This window comes from Hevea brasiliensis, chromosome 8, assembly GCF_030052815.1.
Source record: "Hevea brasiliensis isolate MT/VB/25A 57/8 chromosome 8, ASM3005281v1, whole genome shotgun sequence".
NCBI lineage: Eukaryota > Viridiplantae > Streptophyta > Magnoliopsida > Malpighiales > Euphorbiaceae > Hevea > Hevea brasiliensis.
The window spans coordinates 3772606-3786141 of record NC_079500.1 but is presented as its reverse complement, the minus strand read 5'-3'; the positions used below and the strand labels follow the sequence as shown (position 1 = coordinate 3786141).

The 13536-nt window shown below is 32.2% G+C and overlaps 1 protein-coding gene, 1 long non-coding RNA gene and 2 other non-coding genes across 4 annotated transcripts; 3 read left to right on the top strand and 1 right to left on the bottom strand.

Moving 5' to 3' along the window:
• Nucleotides 1-108, top strand: LOC131182693 (small nucleolar RNA R71). The gene has a single exon (XR_009150954.1). It is a non-coding gene; the product is annotated as a small nucleolar RNA R71 (small nucleolar RNA).
• Nucleotides 109-4413: 4305 nt separating this feature from the next.
• On the top strand, nucleotides 4414-5753 carry LOC131182211 (phenylacetaldehyde reductase-like). The gene is made up of 4 exons (XM_058150958.1): nucleotides 4414-4711; nucleotides 4793-4955; nucleotides 5188-5374; nucleotides 5518-5753. Exons 1-4 carry the CDS (start codon nucleotides 4616-4618, stop codon nucleotides 5660-5662), a joined length of 591 nt encoding a protein of 196 aa, XP_058006941.1. The 5' UTR covers nucleotides 4414-4615; the 3' UTR covers nucleotides 5663-5753.
• A 646-nt stretch (nucleotides 5754-6399) lies between these two features.
• LOC110634271 (uncharacterized) lies at nucleotides 6400-7871 on the top strand. Its single transcript, XR_009150475.1, has 4 exons — nucleotides 6400-6759; nucleotides 7025-7195; nucleotides 7421-7612; nucleotides 7692-7871. It is a non-coding gene; the product is annotated as an uncharacterized LOC110634271 (long non-coding RNA).
• A 4909-nt stretch (nucleotides 7872-12780) lies between these two features.
• LOC131182704 (small nucleolar RNA R71) lies at nucleotides 12781-12887 on the bottom strand. The gene has a single exon (XR_009150965.1). It is a non-coding gene; the product is annotated as a small nucleolar RNA R71 (small nucleolar RNA).
• Nucleotides 12888-13536: the final 649 nt, after the last annotated feature.

The window sequence follows — 13536 nt, the reverse complement described above, 5'->3', positions numbered from 1 at the left end:
ATGGCATGATGTGGACATTGTCTCTCCAACTCCTTCCATCTCATCCATGACTCATAAAGAGTCTCATCTTCTCTTGGTCTAAAAGCAATCATTTGATTCCTCAACTCTTGAGTTTTCAGTGGAAAGTATTTGGCAAGAAATGCATCAGTGAGCTGCTCCCAATTTGTAATTGAGTTGTGAGGTAAAGAATCAAGCCAATCCAATGCTCTATCTTTCAAAGAGAATGGAAACAATTTTAGCCTTGCTGCATCATCAGACACTCCTGGTTGCTTTTGCATGTCACAGATCATAACAAACTTCTTAAGATGAGTATGAGGATTTTCTGAAGGATGACCTCCAAATTGAGAATTCTGAATCATTTGTAGTACTCCAAAATCCATCTTATAACTGTTTGCATCAATTCTTGGTCTTGCTATACTCTCTCTTAAGTCATCAAAATGAGGAAATGCATGATCCATCATACTTCCCTTAGGAACATTAGCATTTACAACTTCTTCACCATGAGCTGCATTTTCATTGTTTGATTATTTCAGCATTACCACCACCAATTCCAACTCTTTCTTGACCATTTCTTGTTGATTTCATTTGCTCTCAATGCTTCTTTTCTTCTTCTAGTTTCTTTCTTGTTGGCTCTACAAAACTTCTCAATTTCAGTATTAAATAATATGAATGTATCACTTGTGCTTCTAGCTCTTCTCATAAAAGATTAAGAGTACCTAAAAAAAAAAACAAACAAACACAAAATGAAAAGATAACAAAGATAAAACTATAAACAACTAAAATAATCAAGAATTCAATCTTAAACAAACAACTCCCCGGCAACGGCGCCAAAAACTTGATGTGTCCCAACCGCAAGTGCACGGGTCGTTCAAGTAGTATAGAAAAAGATATCGTTCCCACGAGGAGTTGTGTTAATGATTGAATTTTTTATGTAAAATAAAATATGTTAAAATTGTATTTTAATCAAATTAATAAAAGAAATTTAGGAAATTGAAGCATAAGGTATGAAAATGCAAAACTAAATTCAAATAATGACTAATTTAATAATTCGCAAAATAAAGAAATTGATAATAATGAAAATTAATAAAATGAGATTAAACTAAACACTCAAAAGAAAAATTCCAAGCAATAATTGATGAAAGACGATTCTGGAGTTAAGGGTTCATATTTAAGTCATTTTGGGATTTTCCCTAGCTAGCCCAATCCATGAAATTTATGGGTTTAAAGGAGATTAATTCTAAAATCCTTTGAAAACTCTTTCGAGTGAGACAAAGAGTGCCTTAATTAACTTAATCCTACTTTCGTGGAGTTAAAATTAACCAATACCCATTAGGTTCTTTAATCAATCTATTAAAACCTTCTTAACCCTTAGTCTATTTCTAGATCTAAGTTAATTGAGTCCAATTTCTTGATTAACTATCACTTGGTTTTCTCCTTTCGGTGCTTCAACCAAGGATTAAGAACATAACTTAATGGGGCCCTTCATTAAGCATGTGAATAAGCACACAAGAAATGGATTAAACCTCATAAATTCATTAAATTGGGACTAACCCAGTTCAAATCCACAAAAATAACTAAATATTACATCCCTTACTCCAGAATCAAAGTTAAACTACTCACTATCCATAATGCTTACAAGATATATTGAGTTTAAATGGAAATAAAGCTTTAATCTAAGCTAAGGAATAAGAAATTGAACACTAGAAATATAGAAAAATGTAAGGGAAGAAAGAAATCTGCAAATCTTGGTTGAAAATGGTGTGGAAGGTGAAAGTGACTCTTCAAATTCTGCCTCTCCTCTCCTTTCCTTTTTCTGCTCTTTGTCCCCTCTCTAAAATGGGAAAATGGGACTATTTATAGCAATTTCTGACATGGAGCCCTAAAATGGTATGTTCTAGGAGGAATTTTCTGAGAGAATCTTCTGCCAGCTCATTAATGAAACCTTTATGGGACTGCATAAGTGGACTGCATAAGTTATGCAGTCCCTTATCTGATTTTAACTGGTTACAGTTCACTTATGCGAAACTGCATGACTTGGTGCATAGGTTATGCACAATTCTGTGAGAGTGCATAAGGGAGGCGTGAATGTGCATAAGCTATGCAGTCTCCTTATGCACATTTCGGCAGGTATTGGAACAGTGATTTTTCTCCTTATGCAGATCTGCATAGCTTATGCGGCAAGTTATGCACAATTTGGTCAATGCATATTTCAGCTTGAAAACTTGTTTTTGATATCTTTGGCTGTAGAAGTCACTCCTCAATGGCAAAATTTCTCTTCAGTCCTTCAAAAACACCATTTTTCCTACAAAACAAAGTAAAAATTACAAATTAATCCAAAATTGACAATTATGAAAAACTAACTAAATAACTAATGAAATTAGCTAAAAGTGACTAATAATCAAATAAAATGGCTATGAAATTAAACCTAAATGATTATGCAAAATGTATGCATCAATTGTGCCTCTTGAAACAATTTATCCCTCCTTTCTATTTGCTCTTCTAACAACTTACCTAATTTTTTCCATTTTTGATACAGCAACTCCTCTAAGCGTTTTGTTACTCTTCTTTCAAAACTTCCCTTCGGATCCTTTTGTTCCCAAGATTGTACTCCTATGGTTTGATGCTTTGATTGTATTTTACTTCTAACAAAATTTGAGAAAGAAAATTTGAGGAGGAAAATAGTAAAAGAAAATCAGATTTGAGCAAGGATAAGGAATTGATACTGGAATTGGAAGAAAATCACAGAGAAAGGAAGAAGAAAAATTGTGAAAAGAAGAATAAAGAAGAAATTACAAAAATAGAAAATATTTTGTAGAGAAGGAAGAAAGATTGAGAGGAAAGAAAGATTTTTTTATTATTATTTTCAGATGTTTCTTGAATTTGACAAAACAAGTATTGATTTTGAAATCCTAATAGGGCAAAAATTGAAAATAGGGAAATTGAGAAGAATTTGATGGAGGGAAAAAGTGAATAAGGCAGCTCGCAAGAGAGAAGAATGAGAGAGAGGAAGAAAATTTACAAGAATTTCAAGAAATAGGTTTCTTGAAATGCTGGAAATAAGAAATTAAAGAAGGGAATAGAAGAAAGATCTAGAAAGTGACAGAAGAAGAAAGAATTTGATTCAAGAATTTCAAGAAAGAAAGAAAGAAGAAGAAATTGAGGTGAGAAAGGGAAGAAATTTCAAGGAGAGAGGACAAAGAAAAGAAGGAATAGAGGGAAAGAAGAGAGAAAGAGAGAAGAGCAGAGAAAAACCTGGAATTCTGGAATTCTGGAAGACTCCCATGAATCTGCCCAAAGTTGTGACTCTAGTAGAAAATATTGGAAGCAAACCCAACTCAGATGGAGGCTCTAATACCAAATTGTTGCTTAACAGCCTGCCAACTAAGTGAAACAGAGGAATAGGGAGGGAAAGAGAGAGAAATAGATAAGAAAATAGATACATTGGATGAGAAAAGAAATAGATTGGATGAGAAGAGAAAAGAATATTCAAAGATGAGAGAAAACTATTCTTATTTATTGATTCTTGGAATAGCCTATTCTAATACAAATATACTCTATTTATACACTCCTGACTACTATAACTGCTTTGACTTTCTCCTAAAAAGCTGTAACATCTTTACAACTACTCAACTATCACACACCGCCCTCACTATTTTACTCCTTCCACATATAATTACAAACCTTATTCTCCTTCCTATTATTCATTACAGTTTCACTGCATGTTTTATGTATTAACAGAACATGAATCACTTGGCTTGTGGCATGTGGACTCTTTGTCATTATATGTTCATCAAATTGTTTCGTTTCCTCTCAGTTATGGTACATGCTCTCAAAAACCTTAGCAGAAGAAGCTGCTTGGAAGTTTACAAAAGAGAATGGAATAGACATGGTTGCAATAAATCCTGGATTGGTGATTGGTCCTCTCTTACAGCCAACACTTATTACTAGTACAGAGTCCATTCTGAACCTTGTAAATGATAATTTTTCATCTGTTAGCAAGATATTCTTCTTCTCACGTGAAATGCTTTTTGATGGATACCGCCAAGATTTTAGTGACATTATACCTGGCTAATCTTTATGTTTGGCTAATTTTGACTCACCTTGACAAAAATAAATAACATGAACATCAAAGTAGTGGGACATCTGTCCTTAATCAATTCAACTGAAGCAACAAAAACAAACTCATACATAGAACTTTATCAGAAATCACACATATACTTCTCTTTCCCATGTTTAGATATGTGAATGTGAAATCTAGCAACCTTCTACTGGTCATTTTGACTTTCAAATAACTACTATTTATATCAGTTCTTAAATAATAAATTGGATTTGTATCTACTCCAAAAATGTCTACTTAATGTCATGATTGTAACCTGTCGGCTGTCATGATTTGCATAATTTATTGTTCAAACACGGGATGTGTGCTTTCACAACATATTTGGTCTGCAAATCTTTCTTGTGATCTAATTTCACAGGGTCGTCTTTATTTTTTTTTTTTTCCTAATTCTTCATATTTCAGTCAGATTTGATTGATCCTGCAGTAAAGGGAACACTAAATGTGCTAAAGTCATGTGCAAAGGTTCCTTCTCTCAAGAGAGTGGTTGTAACATCTTCAATGGCATCAGTTTTATACAGAGAAAAACCTTTGAATCCTGATGATGTAGTTGACGAGACTTGGTTTTCAGATTCTGCATTTTGTGAGTCAAGGAAGGTAAGAATACATGTTAATTCACATTTCTGTTGCAATTTTTTGTTTATTGGTTGAACTGTTTTCATTTTTGGTTCTTCGCAGCTTTGGTATCCTGTTTCAAAAATCTTAGCAGAGGAGGCTGCTTGGAGATTTGCAAAAGAGAATGGAATTGACTTGGTTACCATACATCCAGGGGTTGTGATTGGCCCTCTCTTGCAGCCCACTCTTAGTACTAGTATGGAGGTGTTTGCACAATACGCCAAAGGTATTCACTATTCCTTGTAAAATTCAAGCTTAATGTTTGTTTTCTAGACTTGGTTTATTGTGGATCCAATCCAAAACATAAAAATGTGAATCCCATCTATTCTATATGTTGGTCTCACCTCATATAGTGTGTCTTGGATTCATGATAGATTAAATCTTGACATGAATTTCCCTGTAACTATATTCTGTATATGATTTCTTCTGATGGGGTAGCTGGGATTTTCAATGTGCAGGAGCTCAAACATATTTATATGATAATTGGTATCTTGTTGATGTTAGAGATGTTGCCAATGCACATATTGAAGCTTTTGAATTGGCTTCAGCCCGTGGCAGATATTGTTTAGTTGAAACAGTTGTGCACTTCTCTGAGTTTTTGAAGATTGTTCACAAACATTACCCAACTCCGCACATTCCTGAAAAGTATGTATTGCTGTTTCTATAAAAAAAAGAAAAAAAATGAAATGTTTATTATTGTTTCTGAGCTTTTTTGTTCTATAATGGCAGTTTATCTTACTGATATCGAGAATTCTAAGAAAAAATTTAAGATTTTTTTTTTTCTGCAGATGTCAAGATGACAAATCTTTTGTTCCAAAACATGAGGTATCAAAGGAGAAAGCAAAAGCTTTGGGCATTGACTTCATTCCTTTGGAACTGAGTGTTGTAGACACCATTGAAAGCTTGAAGGAGAAAGGCTTTCTTAATGTCTGAATAATTGAGAAATTACGGAGACAAATAAAAATGGAAATGGAAGGCAGACCTCAATTAAATAACTTGTATCCAAAGCTTCGCCTTGTCTTAATTTCTGAGCAACCAAACAAATATATATATATAATTTTTGTCCATGGAGGATATGTCATTTTTCGCTAGAGTTTTAATTAGAATTCGAACTCAAGACTTAATAGTTCCGAAAATTTACTACAATCTGATCAATCAACCTGTTTTTGATAATAATATAACCGGTAACAAAACGACATGTCAATTTGGAATGGATGCCATATGAACCCCTCAAATGAATGGGCACAGACCCATTACTGATGCAAAGCCTGGTGAATTTTTAAAATTGGTTTATGTTCTCTCAAGAGAAAATTAAATATTTTTAAAGACATTATTTTTATAAATTTTAACAATTTTATTATATTGTGAAGATATATGCCATTAGTTTATCATTGCAAAATAATAAAAAATATTGAAAAATATTTTTTTTAAAAATAATTCCTATAGAAAATATACTATGTCCCGCAAAACAAATAGAATTTATTTTATTTTATGGGTTAATTTTTTTTAGCATTTTAAAATTTTGGTTGATTTATTAATGAATTTCAATTCAATAAATAAAAAAGATGAACTAATTAAACAAATTAATTAGTTAAATTAGAAATTAGTTCTGACCAGTTGACGGTATGTCAAGGCAGACTTTTTTTTTTTTGGTCAAGTTAAGGCAGACAATACAAACAAAATCATCACTGTCTGAAATAGAATGAATTAAAAATTAGAGGTCATCTTTGCCAGAACTCCTTTTGGATTTGATATGTTGACTTAAGCAATGACAACAGCCACAATATGTTGAGCTAACTGCTTATGCAGGAACCCCAAAATATAAGTAATTCTGAGTCCAAAATTGCAAGTTATATGTATTCATCCAAGAGAAGAATCTGATTGATAAATTTTCACTTCGAAAAAATAGCAAATGAGTGGAGAAGGAAAAGTTGTGTGCGTAACAGGAGGGTCTGGTTACATAGCATCCTGGCTGGTTAAGTTCTTGCTTGAGCGAGGGTATACAGTTAAAGCCACCGTTCGTGACCTTAGTTAGTATCTCTTTTTTCTTTTTTTTTTTTCCTCCCCCTGGTTTCTGTTTTATTGTGATTTCTATGCATGGTTTTCTGTATAATCTTTAAATTTTAGGACATGGTTTTGATTGCTTTGATGTCAAGGCACAAATGAAGATATGAAAATTCTTCAAATGGAAGGGGAGCGTCATTACCGAATAATTAGTCTCCTGCATTTGTCCATATATTGCTTTTGTTGGATTTTCTCTTTGAATGTACTGAATTCTGTTTGTAAATGTCATAGATGACCTTAAGAAAACAGAAAACTCCACGTTCACTTGATGGAACCAAAGAAAGACTTCAATTATACAAAGCAAAGTTGCTGGAAGAAGGATCCTTTGATGCTGTAGTTGATGGATGAGAAGGTGTATTTCATACAGCTTCTCCTGTTATTCTTTCAACAAATGAACCTCAGGTGAAGTTGATGCTAATTCTAATCAATTTTTTCTCTCCATAGTTTTTTGGAAATCTCTTATATGCGTAAACTCTATGGCTTGAGCTATAAGACTAAAGCCCCATATAAGTTCAAATTTGCGTTCAAACAAGGGATGTGTGCTTTCACCACATATTTGGTCTGCATATCTTTCTTATAATCTAACTTCACAGTTTTTTTTTCTTTTTTAAATTCTTCATATTTCAGGCAGATTTGATTGATCCTGCAGTAAAGGGAACACTAAATGTGCTCAAGTCGTGTGCAAAAGTTCCTTCTATCAAGAGAGTGGTTGTAACATCTTCCATGGCATCAGTTTCTTACAATGGAAAAGCTCTGACCACTGATGTCGTAGTTGATGAGACTTGGTTTTCGGATCTTGCGTTCTGTGAGTCAAAGAAGGTATGAATATATGGTACTTCACATTTCTGTTGCAATTTTTATTTACTGGTTAATCTATTTTTGTATTGGTTCTTTTCAGCTTTGGTATGTTATTTCAAAAATCTTTGCTGAGGAGACTGCTTGGAGATTTGCAAAGGAGAATGGGATTGACTTGGTTACCATACATCCAGGGTTTGTGATTGGTCCTCTCTTGCAGCCCACTCTTTCTCCTAGTGTGGAGGTGTTTGCACACTAAGTCAATGGTATTTATTATTCCCTGTAAAATTCAAGCATACAATGTTTGTTTTCTAGCCTTATAACTAGATTCTGCATATAATTTCTTCTGATGGGGTAGCTGGGATTTTCAATGTGCAGGAGCTCAAATATTTCCAAATGATAATTACAAATTTGTTGATGCTAGAGATGTTGCCAATGCACATATTGGAGCTTTTGAATTTGCTTCAGCTAGTGGCAGACTCTGTTTAGTTGGAACAGTTGTACACCACTATGAGTTTTTGAAGATTATTCACATACATTACCCAACTCGGCACATTCCTGAAAAGTAAGTTAATGTTGTTTCTCTAAAAAATGATGAAGTGTTTAGCATTGTGATGCATACATTTTGCATAGTCATTTAGGTTTAATTTCATAGCCATTTTATTTGATTATTAGTTATTTTTAGCTAATTTCATTAGTTAATTAGTTAGTTTTTCATAATTGCCAATTTCAGATTAATATGTAATTTTTACTTTGTTTTGTAGGAAAAATGGTGTTTTTGGAAGGACTAAAAAGAAATTTTGCCATTGAGGAGTGATCTCTACAGCCAAAGATGTCAAAAACAAGTTTCAAAGTTGAAATATGCATTAGCCAAATTGCGCATAATTTGCCGCATAACTTATGCAGATTTGCATAAGGAGAAGAAACACTGTTCCAATACCTGCCGAATTGTGCATAAGGAGAGTACATAGCTTATGCAGATTCACGCCCCCCTTATGCAATCTCACGGAATTGTGCATAACCTATGCGCCTGGTCATGCAGTTTCGCATAAGTGAACCAGAAACCAGCCGAAACTTGCATAAGGGACTGCATGACTTATGCAGTCCACTTATGCAGTCCCACAAAGACTTCATTAATGAGCTGGCAGAAGATTCCCTCATAAAATCTCACCTCAAACACACCATTTTAGGGCTCCATGTCCGAAAAAGCTATAAAAAGGACCCTTATCCCATTTTAGGAGAGGGAAAAAAAAAAAAGGAAGAAGGGAGAGAGGAGAAGGCAGCAGCTGAAGAGTCACAATCACTTCCCACACCATTTCCAACCAGATTTGGAGATTTCTTTCTTTTCTTACATTTTTTCTACATTTCTAGTGTTGAGCTTTTTGTTTCTTAGTTTAGATTAAAGCTTTATTCCCATATAAACTCAGAATATCTTGTAAATATTATGGATAGTGAGTAATTTACTTTGATTCTGGAGTAAGGGATGTAATATTTGAGATATTTTGTGGATTTTGATTGGGTAATCCATATTTTGTGGTCTTAATGAGTTTTATTCATTTCTTGTGTGCTTAATGACATGCTTAGTGTAGGATCCCATTAAGTGATGTTCTTCATCCATGGTTGAGGCACCGAAAGGAGAAAACCTTGTGATAGATAATAAAGAAATTGGACTTAATTAACTTAGATCTAGAAATAGACTAAGGATTAAGAGGATTCACAGATTAATTAAAGAACCTAATGGGTCTTAATTAACTCTAACTCCACGAAAGTAGGATTAGATTAATTAAGACACTCTTTGTCTCATTCGAAAGGGCATTCAAAGGATTTAAGAATTAATCTCCTTAAAACCCGTAAGTTTCACAAGATTGGATAACCAATTTAAAATCCCAAAATAGCTTGAATATGAACTCCCGAACTCCGGAATCGCCTTTTTATCATTGTTAATTTCCAATTGAATTTTATTACTTGCCATTCTAAATTTTGCCATATTTCAACTTGCTTATTTTAATTTGATGCAATTTTAGTTAAATCTCTACATAGTTGAATAGATTATTAATTTTGCACATATAGATTTCATACTCCAATACCCATCAATTTATTGCTTTAATTTCAAAAATAGTTCAATTTAGTCAACTTTTTATATTAAAAATTCAATCATTAACACAACTCCTCGTGGGAACGATATCTTTTCTATATTACTTGTATGACCCGTGTACTTGCGGTTGGGCCACATCAAGTTTTTGGCGCCGTTGCCTGGGAGTTGTTTGTTTAAGATTGAATTCTTGATTATTTTAGTTGTTTTTAGTTTTATCTTTGTTATCTTTTCATTTTGTGTTTGTTTGTTCTTTTTCAGGTACCACTACAAGAAATTAAAAAAATAGCTACAAAAATTACCGACCAAATATACTAAAATTTTGTAGGTAATCAGTGATTACAGACGAATTACCGACGAAATTTTTTCGTCCACAAATACTAGCGTAGGTAATTTTTACCGACGAAAAAAATATTGTCGCTAAATTTACCGACAAATTATTTAGTAGGTAAATTTAAATTTTTTTGTAGGTAATTTCGTAGGAGATTTTGCTCTTATAAATTACCGACAATTTACCGACAAAATTTTTCGTTGGTAATTACCGACGAAAACAAATTTTCGTAGCTAATTTTTATTTAATATTTTTTAATTTAATCATTAATTTTTAATTTAATTTAATTTTTATTTTTTTTAATTTAAATTAACTTTTAAATTTAATTTAATTTAAAATGTAATTTTAATTTTAATTTTAATTTAATTTAATTTAAAATGTAATTTAAATTTTAATTTAATTTAATTTAAAATGTAATTTAAATTTTAATTTAATTTAATTTAATTTAATTTAATTTAATTTTTTAATTTTTAAATTAAATATTAATTATTAATTATTTTAATTTATAATTTTTTAAGATTTAATTGACTTAAAAAAAATTACTAGTGGAGCCCAACATAGACCCCATATATGTGACTATGCCACAATTGCTCTATGTTAGAGGGTAGTTCTCCTTTTATAGACAAACTCACTACCCTCAAATCTATTCTCAAACGATGTGGGAATTTCACATTTTTTGTGATTTACCGACGAATTACCGACTAAATATATTTCGTAGGTATTTTTTTAAAATTTTATTTTCAATTTCTCCTTAATATTACCTACGAAAATCGTTTCGTTGGTAATTACCGACGAAAACAATTCGTAGCTAAAATTTTTTAAGTTTTTTAGAATTTTTTCCCTATTTTCTCCTTAATATTACCTACGAAAAGTATTTCGTTGGTAATTACCGACTAAATACTTTTCGTAGGTAAAATTTTTTTAGTTTTTTAGAATTTTTTTCTCTATTTTCTCGTAAATATTACCTACGAAAAGCTTTTCGTTGGTAATTACCGACTAAAATTTTTTCGTAGGTAAAATTTTTTTAGTTTTTTAGAATTTTTTCCCTATTTTCTCCTTAATATTACCTACGAAAAGTATTTCGTTGGTAATTACCGACTAAATACTTTTCGTAGGTAAAATTTTTTTAGTTTTTTAGAATTTTTTTTCTCTATTTTCTCCTAAATATTACCTACGAAAAGCTTTTCGTTGGTAATTACCGACTAAAATTTTTTATTAGTTAAAATTTTTTAGTTTTAGAATTTTTCCCTATTTTCTCCTTAATATTACCTACGAAAAGTATTTCGTTGGTAATTAACGAAATACTTTTCGTAGGTAAAATTTTTTTAGTTTTTTAGAATTTTTTTTCTCTATTTTCTCCTAAATATTACCTACGAAAAGCTTTTCGTTGGTAATTACTGACTAAAATTTTTTCGTAGGTAAAATTTTTTTAGTTTTTTAGAATTTTTTTCCCTATTTTCTCCTTAATATTACCTACGAAAAGTATTTCGTTGGTAATTACCGACTAAATACTTTTCGTAGGTAAAATTTTTTTAGTTTTTTAGAATTTTTTTTCTCTATTTTCTCCTAAATATTACCTACGAAAAGCTTTTCGTTGGTAATTACCGACTAAATTTTTTCATAGGTAAATTTTTTTTAGTTTTTTAGATTTTTTTTTCCTATTTTCTCCTTAATATTACCTACGAAAAGCTTTTCGTTGGTAATTACCGACGAAAAATTTTTCGTAGGTATTTTTTTTAGTTTTTAAGAAATTTTCTTCTCTATTTTGTCTTAATATTACCTACGAAAAATTTTTCATTGGTAATTACCGACGACAAATTTTTCGTAGGTATTTTTTTTTAATTTTATTTTCTATTTTTTTCTTACTATTACCTACGAAAAATATTTCGTTAGTAATTACCGACGAAACATTTGGTCGTTATTTTTATTATTTGGTCGCTACTTTTGCCGCTAATGTTAGGCACCACTTTTACCTACGCAATTACATCGTCGGTAAAGTTTTAGTCGGTAATTAGTTGGTAATTTCGTCGGTAAAAATTAATTTAAATTTTATTTCTCTTTTCATCGGTAAAGCGTCGGTAATTCGTCGGTAAATTACCCACGAAATTTTGTAGTCGGTAATTTTCGTAGTTATTTTTAACTTTTCTTGTAGTGTACTTTTAATCTTTTATGAGAAGAGCTAGAAGCACAAGTTACACATCCTTATTGTTTAATCCTGAAATTGAGAAATTTTGTAAAGCCAACAAGAAAGAAACCAGAAGAAGAAAAGAAGCATTGAGAGAAACTGAAATTGAAGCAGACATGGCTGATGAAAGAATTAGAATTGGTGGTGGTAATGCTGGAAATAATCAAAACAATGAAAATGTAGCCCAAGGTGAAGAGGTTGTTAATGCTAATGTGCCTAGGGGAAGTATGATGGATCATGCTTTTCCTCGTTTTGATGACTTGAGAGAGAGCATAGCAAGACCAAGAATTGATGCAAATAGTTACAAGATGGATTTTGGAGTTCTTCAAATGATTCAAAATTCCCAATTCGGGGGACATCCTTCTGAAAATCCACACACACATCTAAAGAAGTTTGCTATGATTTGTGATATGCAAAAACAACCTGGAGTGTCTGATGATGCAGCAAGATTGAAGCTATTCCCATTCTCTTTGAAAGATAGAGCATTGGATTGGCTTGATTCTTTACCTCACGACTCCACTACAAATTGGGAGCAACTCACTGATGCATTTCTTGCACAATATTTTCCACCTGAAAAAACTCAAGAATTGAGGAATCAAATGACAGCTTTCAGACCAAGAGAAGATGAAACTCTCTATGAATCATGGATGAAATGGAAGGAATTAGAGAGACAATGCTCACATCATGCCATTCCGAAATGGATGATAAACCAGAATTTTTACACCAATGTCACTCCTGCAATTAGAGGGATTATTGATGCTCAAACAGGAGGAGAATTTATTATGAAGCATGAAGATGAAGCTTATGAGCTATTGGAGAAAATTGCAAAGAATACTCATCTTTGGAGTAGTCCAAGAGGACCAGCTCCAACTCAAAAGAGGCAAGCTGCTGGAATGTATGACCTTGATCCATTCAACATGATTAATGCAAAGTTTGATGCACTTACAAATGTCTTAGCTAAGAAGATGGAAGATTTAAGTATGTTGGTTAGTTCATCATCATCATCTGGAAGTTCACAACAAGTTGCTTATGCAGAGGGAACTACCAGCTGTGGAGTAGACTATGGAGAGCAAGCTGCATATGTTGGTAATTATGGAAACAAACAAATGGGGAATCCTTACTCTCAAACTTATAATCCAACGTGGAGGAATCATCCCAATTTTTCATGGGGAAATCAGCAAAGTCAAGTTCCAAATCAGAATTTTCAACCACAACAGCAACAAGGAATTCCATATCAGCAAAATAGGCAACCATTGCCTAATTTTCAACAGAAAAATATGAATCCTCCACCAAAACAGCAAGAACAAAGTTCCACCACAGAAGCTTTATTGCAACAGATT